The sequence below is a fragment of the Pteropus medius genome, unplaced genomic scaffold (assembly GCF_902729225.1).
Source record: "Pteropus medius unplaced genomic scaffold, Ma_sr-lr_union100, whole genome shotgun sequence".
In the NCBI taxonomy this organism is placed as follows: domain Eukaryota; kingdom Metazoa; phylum Chordata; class Mammalia; order Chiroptera; family Pteropodidae; genus Pteropus; species Pteropus medius.
The window spans coordinates 5,315,226-5,334,972 of NW_024348242.1; the positions used below are offsets into that span (position 1 = coordinate 5,315,226).

Below are 19,747 nucleotides of genomic sequence, written 5' to 3' on the forward strand. Positions count from 1 at the left end.
ATGTTCACAGCAGCATCATTCACCATAGCCAAAAGGTGGAAACAACCCAAATGTCCATCAACTGATGATGGATAAACACAATGTGGTCTGTTCATGCAATGGAAGCTTATTCAGCCATAAAAAGGAAGGAGGTACTAATAAACACTACAACAGGGATGAACCTGGAAAACATTACACATTAAGTGAAAAAGCCATTCACAAACGGTCACATAATCATATGATTTCATGTATATGAAATGTCCGGAATAGGCAAATCCATAGAAACAGAAAGCAGAATAGCAGTTGCCAGGGGCTGAGGGGCAGGCTGGGGTTGGGGGTGCAGGGGGTGGATAGGGAGTGACTACTAATGGCCACAGGATTTCACCTGGGGCGATGAAAATGTTCTGGAACTAGACAGAGGTGATGGTTGTACAACATCGTGAATATTAAAAGCCACTGAATTATATGCTTTATAGTAGTGAAATTTTATATTATGAAAATTTCACCTCGATTTTTAAAATGTAAAAAAAACCAAAAAACAAACAAACAAAAGAAACCACACTTACAAAAAAAACCCCAAAACCTAACCACCAAAAAAACTGCATTCCCTCAACACGGTGTATCTAGTACTTGGTGAGGGCGCTGGTTCCCGTATCCACAGGGCTGGGAGGGAGCTGACACGTGCGAGGCGTTTGCACGTCGTGTGTGAACATGAGTCCAGTGAGCTCCGTGGAGGAGGAACAGGCGGAGCTGGCCTTCGAGGTGGGGAGGAAGTCCCTAGTCCCGCCGCTAGCTCCGAGCCTTGGTGTGGGCTGAGGGTCAGGGGAAAGGGCGCGAGGGCCAGCCGACCACAGGGCGTCGGGGAGTTGGAATTGTACTGTCCAGCCGTTCTGGGTCTGTAGGCCGACACTGCCTGACAGCTTGGAGAACTAGGTAGGAGTTGTTGAAAGCCGTTCATGCTGTTTCTTGAGTCGAAACATTCCTAGGGTTCTGAAGACCCTTAGGGCTACTACTTCTTTGTGCCTAAGTAAATCGATATTTGGATTGTGTCCCCTTAGACCTGACGGTATAGCATCAGTTGTATGGAAACTCTGAGTTATGGGTGGAGAGGAGCCCGTGAGCTGACCCCACCCGTTTCCAGTCTCCTCGCTTTGTTTCTTTGGGTCCCAGGAACATCAGAAATCTGACCCCTGGCCTCTTGACGGGAACTTACAGGAGCAGGGCTTTGAGTGGCTTTGGTTTGGTGGACTCTCCTCTCCAGTCCCAGTGTTAGTTTCTATGCTTCTTGGCGTTTCCGGAGGTGGTTGGGAGGTGGGGACGATGGGGAGGAAGGCGGAGTTCCCATTTCCCAATGTAATAATTCCCCCCTTCTCTTCTCTGCAGTGTTTGAACTGGTCAACCAAGGGTGAGTGTCCCCACCTCCAGTGGGTGCGATGCCCGAAGCCTGTGAGAGAGGGCAGAGGCCGAGGTGTCTGGTTTGCTTCTCACGCATGTGTCGACCTTTCAGGCCTGTGATGGAAGTGCCCACCCTCAAACCGCTCTCTGAAGACCAGGCTCGATTCTACTTCCAGGATCTGATCAAAGGCATCGAGTACTGTAAGCGGGGCCTGTGGGCGGCGTCCCTCCCAGGGGCCGTTAGCATTCCCAGGTGGTGGGGAGAAAGTGGGAAGTTTCCTATTTCCCTCCTGGAGCACAAGGAGGTGGATGGGAAACAGAACTGTCTGAGACGCAGGGTTACAGGCAGCTGCAGAGAACCCCTCCTGTGGCAGCAGAATCTCTTCTTCCTGTCGCACAGGAAAATGAAGAGCAGTGGTGATAATGACCATTTATCACCGTCAGGGGCTCTGCTCGCATCATCCCTTACTCCCAACAACCCTGGGATTCCTTTTAACCTCCTGGAACTTTAGTTTCCTCGTCTGTAAAATGGTAAAAGGGCTGAAATGAGCCAGCGCGCATCAGTGGTTCTGATTGACAGGTGTCTTTTCTGCTCCCGGTGATCAAACATTTCCGCTCTCATCCTCACCTGTCACATAGGATTGTTGTGAGATTTAAATGGGGTAAATGGGAAGCACTCAATACAGGGAGCTGCTGCTTCTGTTGCCCATATCGTCATTTCCTGCATCCTCCTCCTCCTCCTCGTCACCGCCACAAAAATGCAGTTGGGTCTTGCAGGCCATAGGCTTGTCCTCTCTCGTGGGCTGCCATCCAGGCAGGAACAGTTAGCCAAGTCCCCAGTCCTGCCCTGTGGTTCTCACTCCAAATCAGTCTGCTCCAGTCATTGTCGGTTTGGTGAGCAGGTCGAGCGTCGTCGACATTAGCAAATGAAAATATGTTTGACTGTCACAGTCTTGAGGCTTCTAGCTGGGAGCCACGCTCCACAAAAACTCCCCATGCTCTGTCACCAGCGCCAGACCATAGCAGACAGTTCCTAATTGCTATTGGCAGTTGGTGTTTCACTCATTTTCGAGGATGGGGGACATCCTTAAAGATACTTTTTTCCCCTTATCTTTCAGAGCCCTGGGTGTCCAGCAGGTCTGGGAGGGGGAGGATGGGAAGGGCCTGGGGCCGTGGGAGAGCAGGGGGTCCATGCCTGTGTCTCTGGCTGCCTGGGCCACGTGGAGCTTCTCACATGCTTTTCCTGCCCCCTCTCTCCTATCCGGTGTTTACTCCACCCCCAGTACACTACCAGAAGATCATCCACCGGGACATCAAACCTTCCAACCTGCTGGTTGGAGAAGACGGGCACATCAAGATCGCCGACTTCGGCGTGAGCAACGAGTTCAAGGGCAGCGATGCGCTCCTCTCCAACACCGTGGGCACGCCTGCCTTCATGGCGCCCGAGTCACTCTCAGAAACCCGGAAAATCTTCTCTGGGAAGGTAGGTTTGGACCTGCCTGAGATGCTGAGTACTTCTGTGTTAGGGTCCTCTCAGTTATAAGTGGCAAAACTCCAACTCAAGCTGGCTTAAAGAATGAATTCTTGTAGATGAGTGAGTACATTTGGCTTTAGGCATGGCTAGATACAGAGATTCTAATAGGATTACGTCTCTCCATCTCTTAGGTCTTTCTTCCTGAATTAGTGTTCTTCCCTAGTGGGTTGGTCCTAGTAGCTTGGGGCTACATTCTATCAGTTTACCAACCTCAGTAGAAAGATCATTCATTTTCCCGAAGAGCTCCAGCAAAAATCCTGGGATTAGCTCTGATTAGCCCAGCATGGGTCATGTGCCCATCCTTGGACCAATTACAATGGCTGGGGGAAGTGGTACTCTTATTGGTCAGTCCTGGGTCATGTGCCCATCCTTGAACCAATTAGGATGGCTGGGGGCGGTAGTACTCTTACTAGTCAGTTCTGGGTCATGTGCCCACCCAGAGGCTGGAAGCAGGGTCAGCCCCATCTCAGTTTCATGGACTGAGAGTCAAGGAGAGGTGGTTCCCCAAAGGAAAGCTGGAGGCGTGAATGCTGGACATGCAAAAGCAGTAGACATCCTTCACTGCCCTTTGTCCCCTGACATGAAGCTCTTGTTTTTCTTATAGGCCTTGGACGTTTGGGCCATGGGTGTTACGCTGTACTGCTTTGTGTTTGGCCAGGTAACAGGGTGGGGGTGTCCTGCCTCCTGAGTGTGGCTGGGTGGCCCCCTGGGATTGATAGTTACCTTTGCAGGGAGGCAGTACTTATCCATGAAAATATATTTTTATTTCCACAGTTAGATTTGAATATGAAAAAGGATGCCTTCTCAAATGTACAGATCTATGTAAGACAGTCATATCTGTGAAAAAATGATCTGTTAAAATAGAAGGATTGGCAGCAGCTCTAGAGGTTGTAAATAGTTGATAGATTTAGAGCAAGGAAAACAAATGTGCCACCTCTCCTCACTCCTAAACCCAAGACAGAATAACTAATCAATAACTGCACTCCTTCCTGCTGAGCCTGGTACTGCTTTGATGTCCTTCTCGACAGTGTTCCTAGAAGCTGTTGGAGGGATAGAATTGCGATGGAAGTTAAAATCCATTTGGGTTTATTGATTTAGGGTGTGCTGTTTTTTTTTGTTTGTTTGTTTGGTTTTTTGCCATTCTTTTGTTGTTGTTTTTATATTATTGATAATTAGGGGCCTTCTGTTTTTAACTCTAGTAAAGTTCAGAATGATTATGTGAGCAATAAATGTGGATTTTTCCTTTTCATGAGCTTGTGCTTCTTTTGAGGAAAGCTTCAAAAATTGATACTGTGAGGGTATAAAGGAGAAATCTCCTCCTCCCAACATTTGATCAGGAAAATTTTCAATCAGATAGCAAAGTTGAAAGAATTGTGTAGTAAACACCCACACAGCTGCCACCTGGATTCTTCCAGAAACATTTTACTGTACTTACTTGTGATAATGTCTATCTATCCTCAATCTGTCTTTTTTTACACAGAGTAACTTACTAACATCTCTATACTTCCTTCCAAATGCTTCAGGGTATGACCATTAGCTAGAGCTCACTATTTGTTTGTGGTTCTCTCTCTTTTTTTCCTTTTGTAGTAAAATTGACATAGAATGAAATGTACAGATCTTAACTGTACTATTTAATGAGTTCTGTCAAATGGCTATACTTATGTAATCCCAAATCCTATTCAAGTTACTGCTTAGTGAAATAATTTTCCTTGGGTAGGCCCAGACCAGGTCACTTTCTGAGGCTTTTTCTATCTTTCTAAGTACCCACGTAAAGATATCTTTTTCCTGTACAATACCTGTGCTCCTCCTGGATTTGTCACCCAGATTCTTCCTGACATTGATTTGTCACCAGAAAGTGATGCATGTACAGGCTGCAGAATCAGCCCAGTCTAGGCTTAGATCCTAGGTTTGCGCATCCCAGAACACGTCACCTGCCTGAGCTTCCGGTTTTTTTCTTCTATGCAATGAGAATAATACTTATTATTTCCTACGGCTTCTCAGAGGATCGATAGAAATAATTCAAGCACTCAGCAGGTATTTATTGAGCTCCTACTTTGTGTCAGGAAGCACTGAGGAGTCAGCAGTGAACAAGGCAGACAAAAATCCTGGCCCTCTTGGAGCTGACATTCCATTGCAGGAGTTAAAACAATGAACAAACGCATATGTAATACAACAGGTGCTATAATGCGAAGTCACGTGCCAACGGGGGTGGGTGGGGCGTGTCTGTTTCAGACAGGAGCTCAGGAAGGCCTCCCTGGGAAAGTGAGCTTCCCTCAGACATCGGAATGGTGCGAGAACACAAGCCGGGCAGGTAGTGGTGGAAAGAACATTCCAGGCAGAGAGGTACAGCCAATGAAATGTTGGTCCTGAGAAACCTTAGTACAGGGCCTGGCCCAGGCCAACCGCTCACAGATCTCAGCTGTTGCCGTGACATCTTTTGTATCGTTCTTGGTATTACCATTCACCTGACAGGTGGGTGTAGACGAGCGTTTGCTTTTGTATAAATAGGTAAATTAAGTCACAGCTACAGAGGAAAGCTGCAGTGTGGTGGGAAGGGCTCTTGCCCCGCTTAGAAGGACATTCCTGGTCCTTTCTAGAACTTAGGATGGAAACTGCTCCCTCCCTAGACCAGGCCACTGGGCCATTTATTTCTCTGTTGTAACCCATGTAGAACGACACCAGCGCAGGGTGGCCTTTACAGGACAAGTGTGCCAGCCACTGACGGCCACTCTGATCTCTCTTCACAGTGTCCGTTCATGGACGAACGGATCATGTGTTTACACAGTAAGATCAAGAGTCAGGCCCTGGAATTTCCAGACCAGTGAGTATTGCCCAGCTCTCCTGAGGCACCTCTTTGCCTGAGCCCTTGATGGTCCTTTGTGCGTGTCTCCCACCCCTGACGTGTCTCCCACCCCCAGGCCCGACATAGCCGAGGACTTGAAGGACCTGATCACCCGCATGTTGGACAAGAACCCCGAGTCGAGGATCGTGGTGCCGGAGATCAAGGTACCCAGGGGCCACTACTGCCTGTGGGACGTGTGCCGGGGGCTTGGCCTGCGTCCTCTGCTTGGAATTGTTCGGCTCAATCCTGCCTTGGCCAGACCCCCCGCCCCACAGTGCCACCTTCTCTTTGGCACAGCTGCTCTCCCATGCCCTGGGGCCTCTAGGCTGCTGGGAGCTGGTGGGGGTGGGGGGTGGGAGGAGGATTTGGGGCTTATGTTCATGTGATTGTGCAAGGGATCTTCTGCCAGCTGGGCAGCTAGTGCTCACTCCAATTGGCTTGGGCTGATGGCATCTACCCTCCCCGGACCAGACGAGATGGGGCTCTGTGTCCCATGCCCTGGCCCGGGCCCTTGTCTTGACGCCGCCCATCCCTTTGAGAAATTGCAGTGAGGATGGGAGGAAGTTAGGGAGCAGTGAGACCCAACCCCTACCCTGGCCTGCTGAATTTCACCCTGTTGCAGAAAGCAGGGTTAGGAGAGACCTTCATTCACTGCCAACACCCCAGTCAATGCCGCACACACGTCTGGCCCTTTAAGAAACCTAGAGATTTGTTTTGAGAACTCCTACGCACCTAGCTAACTAGTATTGGAAGAGGGGGAAGCCCAAAAAGTTACAAATAAGGGCTTGGACCCCAGGGGTGGTTGGTGGGGTGGGGCAGACCCCTGCCTGGGTCCTCTCCTGGTCGTGTCCTTCACAAAGGTGGTATGTGGTCACTGTACCTCCCTGAGCCTCTGTTTGCCCTTCTGTGAAATGGAGAGGTTGCTGCCTGCTCTGAGCTGAGCCTCTCAGGCATTGGGGAGTGTGGTCGAGGAGTGATAGGTGCTCCCCTGGCAATCGTGCAAGACAGATGCCAACTTCCAGTCGCTTCTGCCAAGACCTGGGGCCAGAGAATCCGGTCCATGCACATCCCAGCCCTGTGGCTCCTTCCCATTCTCTGTCTCTCACCTTTTCCACGTTTCCTCCCATCCTGCTCACCCCCACCCTCCGCCTGGCTTGACAGCTCTCTTGCATGACTGACCTCAGGCCACCGCCTCTCCTGTCCCTGCATCCCTTCCCTGGCTCCGTTCTCCTGCCTCTGGGAGCCAGCTGCACCTGCCCCTCACCCCTCCTGTCATTCGTTGAAGCTGCACCCCTGGGTCACGAGGCACGGGGCGGAGCCGTTGCCATCGGAGGACGAGAACTGCACGCTGGTCGAGGTGACCGAAGAGGAGGTCGAGAATTCGGTCAAACACATTCCCAGCCTGGCGACCGTGGTAAGGCGGGACGAACCACTGACCAAGAGCAGGGACAGAGAGAGCCTGAGGCCGGCCCAGCGTGGATGGCCCAGGACACAGGCGGGCATCTGAGAAGCAGATGTCGGGCCTGAGAGTCAGTGGATGGCAGAGTCTGCCTCTGACCCGCAGCCGCCAGCCTCTGGGCCTTCGGCACACATAAGGCCAGCTGGCCCCTTCGTCTTCTAGCTTTAGTTCTATCTGCAGCCAGGTCCATGTTACAGCAGAGGGCTAGCCCCTCTCCGAGGACCCTCCCGCCCCTTCCGGGGGTCTTTTCGGAGCATGTCGCGGGGAGCGGGCGGAGGAGGGCCAGGGTGGGTGCTGGGGATGGAGTGTAGCCGAGGTCTCTGAGACAGGTGTCCCCCCTGGCTGGATCTCCAGTTTCCAGAGCGGATGGATAGCTTAGCTCATCGCACGTCTGCCGTGTGGGCAGCTGCAGAGCTAGGAGTAGGGGCTCCCACAGCACACGCCTCCGAGAGTTCTCGGCTCCGGAGGGTGGGAGTTGGCTCATGCGCCACCAGGCGCCTTTTATAGCCTAACGCTTGGGTCCTGACCCAGGTAGAAGAGGCCAAAATGTGGAGTCTTCAGGCTTAATCCCAGAGACTCTGGGAGTCACCCACTCGCCAAGCCTCTGCCCAGGAGGGTGTCGCTCCGGGAGGGAGCCCAGGATGCTCAGGGACCTGGGTCCAGGCAGCCGTCCTAGGGGCAGAATCCAGCTGGCCACCCACTGTGGCCACCTCCAGAGCCCCGGCCCCAGCACACAGGCAGGGCCCTGGGCTTTGGGAGGAGACTGGTGGGTCTGCAAGGACGCAGTGTCCGGCCTCAGCGACTGCCCCTTTAGGAGCCCAAATGCTGGCTGCTTCTCTCCTGGCTTCGCCCTTCTCCCGCCTGCTTCCCACACACTTTCTCCTTCTTCCAAACCCTGAGCCCCTCGGCGGGGCATCCATTCACCTCCTCCTCCTCCCCTACCTGGGGCCTCTGCATGACCTTCACTGTTAAAAGCTCACCCACACCTACTCTTTCTCATCCACCCACTGCACCCACGTCCTGCATCCCTAGTGCGGGGAGCAGCTGGCGTGCACCCACCATGGGTCATCCTGTTCCAGGCTCAGGATGTTCTTGGGAGAAGGCATCTGACCCTAGAGCTTTGAAATAGTCGTTGATTATTCATGGGGGCACTTGAACACTGAGGGTTTCTCAGGCCTTGCTGGGAGCGGGTGTATCGTGATGAGTAAAACCAGCATGGCACCTGCCATCCTGGAGATGCAGATGTGGGGCAAACAGCCGACAAATAAATGTACAATGTAACCGAGGGTCTGCCGTGGCGTACCGCTGAGAGGGGCCGTGCCCCAGGTGATGGGTTGGAGAAGGTCTCCAGAAGCGGTGGATGTGTACTGAGAGGTGTAGGAAGCACCTGCAAGCTGTGAATCGGGAGCAGCACGGTCAAGGTTGGCTTAGAAAGATCCCACGTGGAGAACGGACTGTGGTGGCCAGGGAGGAAGTGGGTGCTGTGGCAGCCATCTGAAAGTGGGGTGGCTGGAACAGGGAGGTCCAGGCCCCCTCCCGGCACCCAGTGTGTGCCAGGCATGGGGTTACAGAGATGAACAAGGTACAGTGCCAGCCCTCATGAGCCTCCTGGCCTCATAAGGAAGATGGATCTGGAAGGAATCACCCTCCTGTGTCATCACATGGTGACAGGGCCAGCGCCTTCCATTGGGTTCCGAGGGCTGGGAAAAGGTTAGCTGGTGGACGAGGGCACAGGGAAGGGGCAGGTCTTGCCAGGAGGAGTGACACCTGCAAAGGCCAAGAGGACAGGCTGGTGTGTTCCAGGAACCACAGAGCACGGGTCTTGGCAGGGGAGGGACGTGAGTGCCTCGCCAAGGGGGCCTGGCCTTCATTCTCTAAGCCAGCGATTTTCTTTTCTTTCTTTTTTATTGAGATAGAATGAACGTAACGTAAAATTAACCATTTTAAAGCGGGCGATACAGTGGCATTTGTTACCTGTACAATATTATGCATGTTGTTATGACTCCCATAATTCTGAACCATCACCCCAAAACGAAACCCTGTGCCCATTAGCAGTCACTCCCTATGCTAGCCCCCGGCAACCACCGGTCTGTTTTCTGTCTCTACAGATTTGCCTATTCTGGACATTTTATGTAAAAAGAATCATGACGTGTGGCCTTTCATATCTGGCTTCTTTCATTTATTATAATGTTTTTGAGGTTCATCTACATTGTAGCACGTCATTCCTTTTTATAGCTGAATAATATTCCACCGTATGGCTAGACTACATTTTGTTGATCTGTTCTTTGGTCGAACATTTGGGTGTTTCTACCTTTTGGTAAAGCAGTGTTTTGTCTTTTTGTTTTTAAACACTTATTTATCTTCTTAGCAGTAAACCCTTAAAAAAACCAGAATCTCAATATATGAAAAAGCTTGAAGAGCCACCATGCTCTGCCTGAACAGGGGTGGGGGGCAGAGCCTTCTGGGGTGTTCAGGCCATTTCCTTGAGCATTCCTTTATGGGATGCAGCAGCCAGAAGCATCATCAAAGCTGAGTGGTTCACTCCCTTGCTCCAGAACCTTCTATGGCTCCCTGGCTGGCAACAGGATAAGTTCCAAACTCATACGCGAAAGATTCTAAGTCAGGAGGTGAGAGAATCAGGTTTCAGAAAAGATGGGGGCAGATTTGCCGGGTGAGGCGGCGGAGCGCGGAAGCTAAGCTGTGGCTGAGGGGTGTGATGACGGATGTTACCTTTTCCCCAAGGACCCTCTCCTCGGGCAGAACTTCTCAACCAAGCTGCAGACCCAGTCTGTGTCAGAGTGGGCGAGGGGGGCCCACCAAAGAGTTCCCATTCCTGGCCACGGCCAGGCCAGTCCCCAGCGCCTCTCAGCCTTAGAAGAACCTTCGGGACCTCTGAGCTCCCTTGACCTCACACCACGCCAGCCCGTGGACTGGCCATCCTCAGCGTCCTGGGATGTTACCTCAGCTCCTTACACGTGGACAGGGGCTTCCCACGTGACTAAAATGCAGCCCCCTGAGAAAACAGCAGCCTTGTCTGTTGCTAGTGGACGTGTGCAGTGGTGCAGCCCCCGTAGAAAATAGTCTGGCAGTCCCTCAAAATGTTAAACATAGAATCGCAGTATGATCTCAGGATTCCACTCCTGGGCATACACCCGGGAGAAATAAATACATTTTGTGCAGAAAGCATGCGTCCACACAAAAACTTGGGCAGAAATGTGCATAGCAGCATTATTCACAATAGCCAGAAAGCGGAAACAATCCAGTTGTCTGCCCATGGACGAATGGATAAAGAAAATGCATATCCATACAAAGGAATATTATTCAGCTACAAAAAACAATGAAAAACCGATATAACGTGGATGAACCTCAGAAACATTAAGTGAGTGAAAGAACGCAGACACAAAAAGTCATATACCGTATGATTCCATTCATATGAAATGCCCAGAATAGACATTCACAGACAAAGCAGTTCAGTGGTGGCCAGGGGCTGGGGGAGGCGGGATGGGGAGTGACTGCTAATGGGGACAGGGTTTCATTCTGGGGTGGTAGAAATGTTCTGAAATTAGTGGTGATATGAACATACTAAAAAACATGGAATTGTACACTTTAAAATGGTGAATTTTATGCTGTGGGAATTATATTTCAATTAAAAAAAAAAAGCGCAGCGCCCTCCCTTAATTATACCTGGGCAGCACTAGTCGATTTCTTGTTGGAGTGGTCATAGATGGCTTTCACCAAGCATAAAGGCCTGGCCTTGAAGATGAGCCGCCAGCTCAATGAGCCAGGTGTTCACATCCAACAATGGCTCAGGTGAGACAGACGGTACCAGATGTCCTGGAGGAACAGTGCGGGCCAGCTCTCCTGGAGCACGGAGTCCCTTGTGGAAGACTAGATGACGATCAGCCTTGAATGTGAAGCCAAGGGGTTTGGACCTTATCTTGTCAGCAGCCAGGGAGCCATGGAAGGTTTCTGGGGAGAGTACCAGTCAGACTTGGTGATGGCTTTGGCTGTCATATCCTGGTTGGAGGGATGCTGTCCAGTGTCTCCTAAAGGCCTGCCGTCGGCCACAAGCCCTGGGATCTGGCAAGGGGCCGGGGGAGAAAGCAAGGAGGAGCGACATGAGGGAGGGTGTTGCCTGGAACCCCGCCTGGCGGCTGAACCTCCCCTTCTCTCTCCTTCAGATCCTGGTGAAGACCATGATACGGAAGCGTTCCTTCGGGAACCCGTTCGAAGGCAGCCGGAGGGAGGAGCGCTCGTTTTCAGCGCCCGGAAACCTGCTCCTGTGAGTGTCCGCCTGTCTCCCTCCGGGGCGGGGAGCTGGGGGCTGCACGCAGGCCAGCCTCGCTCGGCCCACTCTGCCTGGGCCCGTCCCTGGAGCGGTACTGTCTGGAAAGGCTCGGACCAGACGCGCCCTGTGCGCGGGAAGTCGGAGCAGCTGCTGGCTGGGGTCTCACCCCACCCCGGGGTCCATCTGCCTCCTTTTGCGGATGGCTCATCCACCCTGAAGCTTTACCTTTCTCAGGGGACTTGCACTTTAACTGGGGAGGCTCTTGACAATCAGAAGGCACTTTTGTGGCCCAGAAGCAGGTGTGCTTGATGGCGGGTTTTCGGCCCCTTGTTGGGTGAGCAAGCCATTCTCACTCATGGGTCTCTACATGTCGCGGCGGAGCAGTGTCCTGCTCATAAGTGCCCTGGCAACAGCACTGTGAAGCTGGCGTTTGGGGCCTGAGTGTCTCTGGGGTGGGGGTCAGGTATCCCGTGGATCTCAAGTGTCCCTTCTCACTTCCCTTTTCCCTTCCCTCTGGTGATTCTAGCAAAAAACCAACCAGGGAGTGGGAACCCCTGTCTGAGCCCAAGGTAACGCCTGCCTGCCTGTAGCCTCTGCCGGGGCCTGGGGGCGGGGGCAGCTGCAGAGCACGGGGCATCCTCACCCAGGCGGACGGTCCCCCCTGCTGTGCCCAGGCTCACCTTGGGCCTCTGGACCCAGGATGAAAATGGGCATCCAGGGCTCAGACCCGACGGCGGGCCGTGCATGTGAGCTGGGGCTGCGGGTGCATGGCGCTCCGCCCGCGATGCCTGTGAATCCACCCAGGTCTTCCAACCCAGCCGGGCACCCACATATGCTCAGGGCATGTCCATGGCATTGAAGCTCTTGTCACAGGGCCCCGTGGCTGCCCCTGCTCTGGGTCAGCGTGGTCAGAGCATAGGCCAGGCATGCTGCCCCCCCACGGCTCTTCAGCATCTGCCCTTTCTTCTCACTAGTGTAGACCTAGAAAATAAGTCCCCTTCCAGCCTGGTGCAAAGGAGGATCTGGACCTTTCCATCCAGTCAGTCACCCCTCTTCCAGAAAGTGTTACCAGTCCCTTTCAGGGTAGATGAGCGTTTTTGTCCCTGTAAGACTAAGATGACAGTACTTGGCACCCCTTCTGCCACTCACCCCTCCAGTGCCCGTGGCAGGGAGCAATCCTAGTACCAGCTGAGCCCAACTTACCCCAAAGACCTCAGCTGGGCGCTCCAGACAGCCATTTCTCTGGTTTAAAAGCAGCTTTACTGAGATATAATTCATATAGCATATAATTCACCTGTTTAGACTGCGTAATTCTTTGTTGTTGTTTTTTTTTTACTATAGTCACAGTTGTTCACCATCTCCACAGTTAATTTGAGAACATTTTCATTAGCCCAAGAAGAAACCCAGCACCCTTAGCTCTCACCACCCACCTCCCCTATTCCCCAGCAACCACTAATCTACTTTTAGTTTCTGTAGATTTGGTTATTCTGGATATTTCCTATATAGAATCATACAGTATGTGGCCTTTTGTGTCTGGCTTCTTTGACACAGCATCACGTTTTTAAGGTTCATCTATAGTGTAGCATGTCAGTGCTCCATCCCTTTTTATGGCTAAATAATATTCCATTGTATGGAGAGGTGACATTTTATTTATTTGGTGATGAACACTTTCCACTTTTTGGCTATTACGAATGAGTAATGCTGACGTGAACATTCTTGTTCAAGTGGCAGCTTTTTCTCTTGGTTAGGAGTTGGCTTATGAGATGAAATTTACTGGCCACTCATACTATAGGAGTCAGAGGCGTAAATGGTAACATGGGAAGAATGCTCGTTTGGGGATTATTTATGCTTCTCTGCAGCGGGGAAAGTGGCAATTAGCAATCAGAGCTGGTCGACGACAGCCTTATGACAGCTGCCTCAGTCCCTGCTGGATGTTCCCGGATGTCTCTGCAGCCAGATGACAGGGTGGCTCTGCCTGCAGTTCAAGCCTCACAGGGTGACAGGAAGTGGAAGCAAAACGGGCTGGTCTTGACTCAGTCTTTCTCTTCTCAACTTCAGTTTTAGGGTTTGCCTCCCGTCTGTGTGCAAGTTTGTCTTTTTTTTTTTTTTCAATGAATCAAAATTGCAAGACACTAACAGACTGAGATTGGCCCAGATGGCTTTACTGCCCCTTTATTCCCTCACCTGCAGCCCCAGGAACACCTGGAGGTTACCTGCCCTTGTCCTCAGCCTGCAGTTGGGATGCTTTGGTTGTCCGAATGGTCCAGCACTCTGGAGCTCATGGGGCTTAGTCATTGGAGACCTTGTCCCAAGTCCCACCGTCTGTTACAGTGAGACCCGCCCGTAGGAGCAGGCAGCTGCTAGGACAGAAACCGAGGACCTATTTGGGCAGGTGACAGTTGCCTCCCCGGGAGACGTGACCCCCTCTTCTTTGGCATAAACATAAAGCCAACTCTTTTTTTTTTTTCAACAAAGAGGGTTTTCTTCCTAGAAATGTACAGACATCATGCTTTCCATTGTGCAGGAGCAGTTTCTCTTCTGACCAGGGGCATACAGTGGACATTAGTCCTGTGTGACAAGCCCAGGGGCTTCCCTTAGGAGCACGGCTTTGCCTGATGGTGTGGCTCATGGCTTGGGCCCCTTCTTAGGGATTTGCCCTCACATCTCCGCATCGCTCCTCCCATGTTCGTCACCCCAGGCAGCTCTAGCTGGAGTGCTTTGGGATATGGCCACTCTGGGACACGAGGACACCTTTCCCCTCACTGGCTTGGTCGAGTCTGCTCTGGTCACTCACATCAGGGAGAGGAGGGGCCCTTCCCTCAGACCGAGGTGTCCCGTAGGCCTGCGTGCAGGGATAGTTCTGTTGACAATTGTTTCCTGAAGGCTGGCTGTGGGCCAGGCCAAGCCCAGGCGGTTGGGCTTGCTGCCCCCCAAGAAGTTCACCTGGTGATGGAAAACAAATGTCATGGTTCCTGCCCAGCAAGAGCTTATAGCCTGGGGTGGGGGGCAGAATTCAAGGTACCCAAAAAAACCCTCAGGGGACGGGCCTCAACGTGGGTCCCACACAGTAGTATGCGCCGTGATTTTAGGTGTTAGGCAGATAGGTTCGCATCTATTTTTACAGTCCCTTGCTATTTTTGGCAGATGACGCTGGTTTTCCATTTACGGAGCGGATACCAAGTGTCTTTTTGAAAATTTTACATAAGCAAGACCAAAAAAAAAGGCAGGGGATGGGGGGAGAGAATCTAAAAGAAGCGGCTAAGTACATAAGGCTCCGGGCAGTGCGCGGACGCGGCGGCTCGGGCGGTGCCAGCCCCGCCCCGTCCTAACGCGGCTTTTCTGTTCGGCGAGCAGGAAGCAAGGCAGCGAAGACAGCTTCCCGGGCCCCGACCCGGCCCCCGTGGGGGAGGAGGAAGTGCTCTTGTGAAAGGCGGCCCCCGCGTGGAGAGTTGGGGGGCCCCGGCCCCGGCCCGCGGCCCGCGCACGCGCATGCGCCCTCTGTGGCCGGAGCAGGCGATGGAGTAGCTGCCGGACCGCCCCGCGACCTCGCATGCTGGCGTCTCACCTCCCGGCCCGCGCACGCGGCGTTTCCATAGCAGCATGTCCTACGGAAACCGAGCACGTGTGCAGAGCCTTGGCCGTCATCTCTGGTTGTTGTTTTTGTTTGTTTGTTTGTTTCTTTTTCCTTTGTTGTTTTAAAGGGGACAAAAAAAAAAAGACTTGACTCCATGACGTCGACCTTGGCCGCTGGCTGGCTGAACGGGCGGGTGTGAGGAATCGCAGACCCAGAGCCACGTGCATTTCGAGACAATTGCTTTTTAAAACGTTTTTATGCCAAAAAAAAAAAAAACTTCGTCGTGAACTCAGAACCATGTCAGCTATACCAAGTGAATGTGTGTGGGGGTTTGAAAATCATGTAAAACTGGCAGAAGACTATCGGGGAAGTGGTCTGAGACCACAGAGTTAGTCACCGCTGCATTTGAAAGGAAGGGGGAGAGTGGGCGTGACTTCTCGCACAAACCCCAAACCTCAAACCATGCCACCTTCCAGAGCTGAGGACTCAAGGAGTCAGGGCAGGGCCAGCCCTCAGTAGCTGCAGGGAGCATTGGTGCAACTTATTTGTAAGAAGGACTTTTAACATTTTTCTATGGTTAGAATTGTAGTCAGGAAAACGAAAAGGGCTTGATGCTTAACTGCTTCATAAAGGCGATTTTCCAGCCCTCGAAGGGCATCAGCGGTTGTGGTGTGAGTTTTGCCTAAAGGACTGAACAGGTCCTTTATGACAGCTGCTTAAGGGTTTCTGAAGTTATTAGCTGAGCGCTCTAGTAAATCTGTTAAATTTCAAAAAACTCCAGGGTGAAATCCTACACTTCCATGTACATTACATGGCTTAAGAGTAAACAAACAAAAATTTTCAATTCTCCAACTAGGCTGAACTCCAGAGGAGTTCAGAAATCACTCAGAGCTTCCGGAATATATTCCGTGGCTTCAGGCATACGGATCAGAGTTGGAGCCAATGAAACCCATGCTTGTATATTAGCAGCTTAGCTTGTTTGTAACCTGTGTATTCTATGGACTGCCAAGGTTTTGTTTTCTTAAAAATACTAGCTGAGTGTTGTAGTTAGTGAAATACTTCCCCGTTTTCTGGAGGGCCATTTAGGAAATACTTTCATTCGACTGAGACACAAATGATCGTTCTTACCAGCAAAGCCCTGTTGGGATCTACACGAGAACTTCGGGGCACCCTTTGAGAGAAGGCTATTGAAACCCAGAGCACTCCTCGGGGTTCAAGTGCACAAGGGCTTGGCACAGGATGTTCCCTTTTGTAGCCAAAAGTCCAGAAAGAAAAAGTTTACCTTTTTGACTTCCACTTCATATTGGGAAGTTTGGTTGCAGTTCAACTTCTTCCAGAGCCACACACGTGGGTGAGTCTGAAGTTCAAGTTGTAGGACAGCAGGAAGGACTTTGCCCTGGAAGATTCTCAGTATTTTGTGGTCCCTGACTTGGCGGAAACAGTAACCAAGCTCAGAAGAGCATACTTTCCTGTAGTTTCTGTTTCATCAGTGTTGATATGAGGATTCTTTGCAGACACAGTGACACCAGGCCACGTGTCTCCCCGTCCAGCATGTTCACAGAGCCCAGGCGTTCTTGGCTTCCACAGATCTCCATAAGCTCCTGACTGTTGTCGTAGCCAGACTTTTCTTGCTATCTTATAATCAGTACACAATTAGGGGCTGCTAGTTTCCGAGAGCAAAGGACACCCGCCTGCTGGAGGGTCCTCCTGCCTGCTTGCTTGCTTTTTGTAACCTAGTACTTCCTCTTGCCCCTCTGTGCTTGTTTAAAGTTATGAGCTGCACCCCTTCCGGGAGCAACAGATGGGGTCTGGTAAGTTTGCAATAAGCACCTTGCAGTGGTTAAAGTCAGCCATTCCTTAGTCCTTGTCCCAGATGGAGTGTGTGGACTCCGGCCTGGCCATGTGGCTTGCCCAGGAAGGGCTTCTGCAGAACTCTCGTGTTTACACGACTGCATCAGGCAATGCCATTAATTCCCCCCACAAAACTCTCCATGTTAGGTTTCATATGTGGAATGCCAGCTGTCAGGCAGCTGTTTAGGCGGGTGGGTTGGGGGAGGCCCAAGTTCATAACTTTTTTTTTTTTTTTTACAAAGAAACACCAAAGAAAGTTATGGAAAGGAACTGCCACCCCCAAAATATATAAGCAGAGAGGGCTGTAGCACAAAGCATTAACTACCACTGTCTTGGAGCACAAAAGCCAGCTCTACTGGGAAAGGGGAGAAGCTGTTAGGAGCAGCTTTTTCAGAGGAGCGAAAACAATATGCATCAGTTTTTTTCTATTGCCGGCTCATCTGTGGGACCAATTTGGTATAAGCAACCTGTGGCCCGCATCTGTGGCCTTGAAGGAAGCACAAGCTCTCTCCCTGTCTTTGCCTGTTCCACTTCCCCCATCTATTCTGCAGGCTCACAAATGGCTCCCGTAAAGCCTTATCTTGCCCCTTGTTGGCACTGGGGGCCGGAGAGGCTGTCTCCCTACTGGTCTGGCCTTTCCCGTAAGGTAGGGCTCCCATCCTCAAAGCCTTTTTTGGAACAAGGAGGCAAATACCTGTGTGTTTAGACACCTAGGCTCCACTGTCGCTCTCATGCATCTTCCAAAGGGGAGCTTCCTGTTGCCAGGGAGGAAGAACCATGACCTCCACTTGCTTCTAAGGTGCTAGGGAAGGTTTCAAGGTCGTCGGTTCCCATCTTCTCTCCAGCTTTCTGGGCTGAGTTTCGTGGGACTGCTGACTTTTCTATTCTGTGATCTATTTACTGCCCGATGCTTGTTTTATTCCTGATCCTTTCTACTATGCATTTTCCTTTTATCAGGTGTACAAAGTTAAATACTGTGTATTTATCACTTAAAAATACATGAACTTAAGAGAAAAAATAAGCCTTTGGTGTTTTTCCACAGATGTTTAAGCTTCTCTGTAAACTTGAAATAAACAGACAGCAAAATGGTGCAAAGTCTGGGCCTCTTTGGGATTTTTCTGTTGGTGGTTGTTTAAGTCAGCGCTTTCTAGGACATCTGTCCTTACGTCTGTTTTCCTTCCTTAGGCTGACGGCGAGATCAGATGCCCAAGTCAGGGCTAATGTAGCCAGCATGACATTATTCATCCCTAATTTAAGCACGTGTTAGTGTCTCACTACTCAAAGCGTGGTACCTAAAACCAGCAGCATCAGCATCACCTGGGAGCGGGTTAGAAATGCAGAGCCCCAGGCCTCACTTACACAAGACTTACCAGGTGGCTTATCTGCACGGTGAAGGCTGAGAAGCACTGCTCTAGCTGGATAGTAATCGCTCGGTTCTCCTGATGGAGACCAAACCTGTGAGCAGCTGCGGGAGTGGTTGTAATCCCACATTGAGCAGGTCCTGTGAGGAGCCGTGCCACAGGACACTTCACCCCACGAGCAAGGTATTAACTCCGTTTCATGGACCGTCAGCTGAAAACAGGCTCAGAAAAGGTAAGTCATTTGAGTTTACAGCATCTCGACAGGTGCCGGTTTTCATGGCGTCTGGAGACTGTTTTAGAACTGGATCCTTTTTCCGGATTAGAGGCCGAGGATGCCCTTGCATTCCAAATGCGAATCTAGCCCATGGCATTGCTCTACTGGCTTCACACTTCAGTTTTCTGTTATCAAGGACAGCAGATGAAGTCTCAAAGAGCCCTGTGCCGTAGCTGCAGAAATACAGCAGCGAAGTACCGGCCGCTGAGACTCAAGAGCAGGTGTTCCTGTTAGAGACGCCACTGATGGAAGCTGAAAGAATGCACACAGGTGCATCACTTCGCAGTGTTTCATTGGTTTCAGAGACTCGCGGAAGCCCATCCCCGGATGCCAGGTTGAAGGACCCCCCTACTTACGAGGCAGCACCAGAGAGCCGACAAACGGGGGTGTAGCTGAATGCAAGATGATTCTGGTGAGTAAAATCAGCAATGCCACCCCCACCTCTCACCCCAACTAGCTTTAGCATCTGTCTCAGAAAAGGAAAGCTAAAAAGAGTCTCCCCCACTCCAGTAACCATCGCTCCTTAGCCTGCAAGATAAGCCATTTCTAAAAATTCCAGCTCCATTTGACCCATGTGTTCAAGCAGGCATTTTTCAAAAAAGGCAGCAAAAACCAGAGCTTTTTCAAAAGGGGTTCAGTAAACTTTTTCTTTCTCCCAACGCAAGAAGAGCCCAGACTGGTCATTTATCCAACAGAAGAAGGGCACTTTTAAAATAAACCGTTCCTTCAGGACTTGGAAATGAAGTCATGACAAGGGGGAGGGCAAGCTGCTTTCTTTAGGGAGATCCTGAACACCTGATGCAAAATTAAGTCGGTGTGAAGGCTGAGCTAGAAATAGCTTCATTAACATTTTGAACCGGTGGCAAGGTAGGAGTAGGTGGTGCTGATTTTGGTTGGAAACTTCTGGAAAGCACATGGGGAGGGGAGAGGATAAGCCATTTTCATGTTACCCAGCGTTGTGTTCCCTAGAGTGCAGTATCACCATTTTATATAAATTGTAAGCACAGGTAAGGCAGGTGGTCACAAGAAAAAAAATCTTGTAAACGCTATGGGAGCACAACCTAATGTTAAGAACAAAATTCGTAGGCCTTTAAGAGAAATCTAAAGTAGGAAAAAAAATAATAAATGTCTACGCTCCAGCAACAGACTGTTTCAGGAACCTTATCTGAGCACAGCGAGCTGGGACAGCG

The 19,747-nt window shown here is 51.1% G+C and overlaps 1 protein-coding gene across 1 annotated transcript in view; it reads left to right on the forward strand.

The window, feature by feature from the left end:
• Window positions 1–18,017, forward strand: part of CAMKK2 (calcium/calmodulin dependent protein kinase kinase 2) — a 45,009-nt gene extending 26,992 nt beyond the window's left edge. The window contains 10 exon segments of the mRNA XM_039879397.1: window positions 1,363–1,384; window positions 1,487–1,575; window positions 2,658–2,857; window positions 3,513–3,566; window positions 5,656–5,729; window positions 5,827–5,914; window positions 7,036–7,164; window positions 11,391–11,491; window positions 12,024–12,066; window positions 14,852–18,017. Coding sequence (XP_039735331.1) covers window positions 1,363–1,384; window positions 1,487–1,575; window positions 2,658–2,857; window positions 3,513–3,566; window positions 5,656–5,729; window positions 5,827–5,914; window positions 7,036–7,164; window positions 11,391–11,491; window positions 12,024–12,066; window positions 14,852–15,022 — 971 coding nt within the window. The 3' untranslated portion in view covers window positions 15,023–18,017.
• Window positions 18,018–19,747: the final 1,730 nt, after the last annotated feature.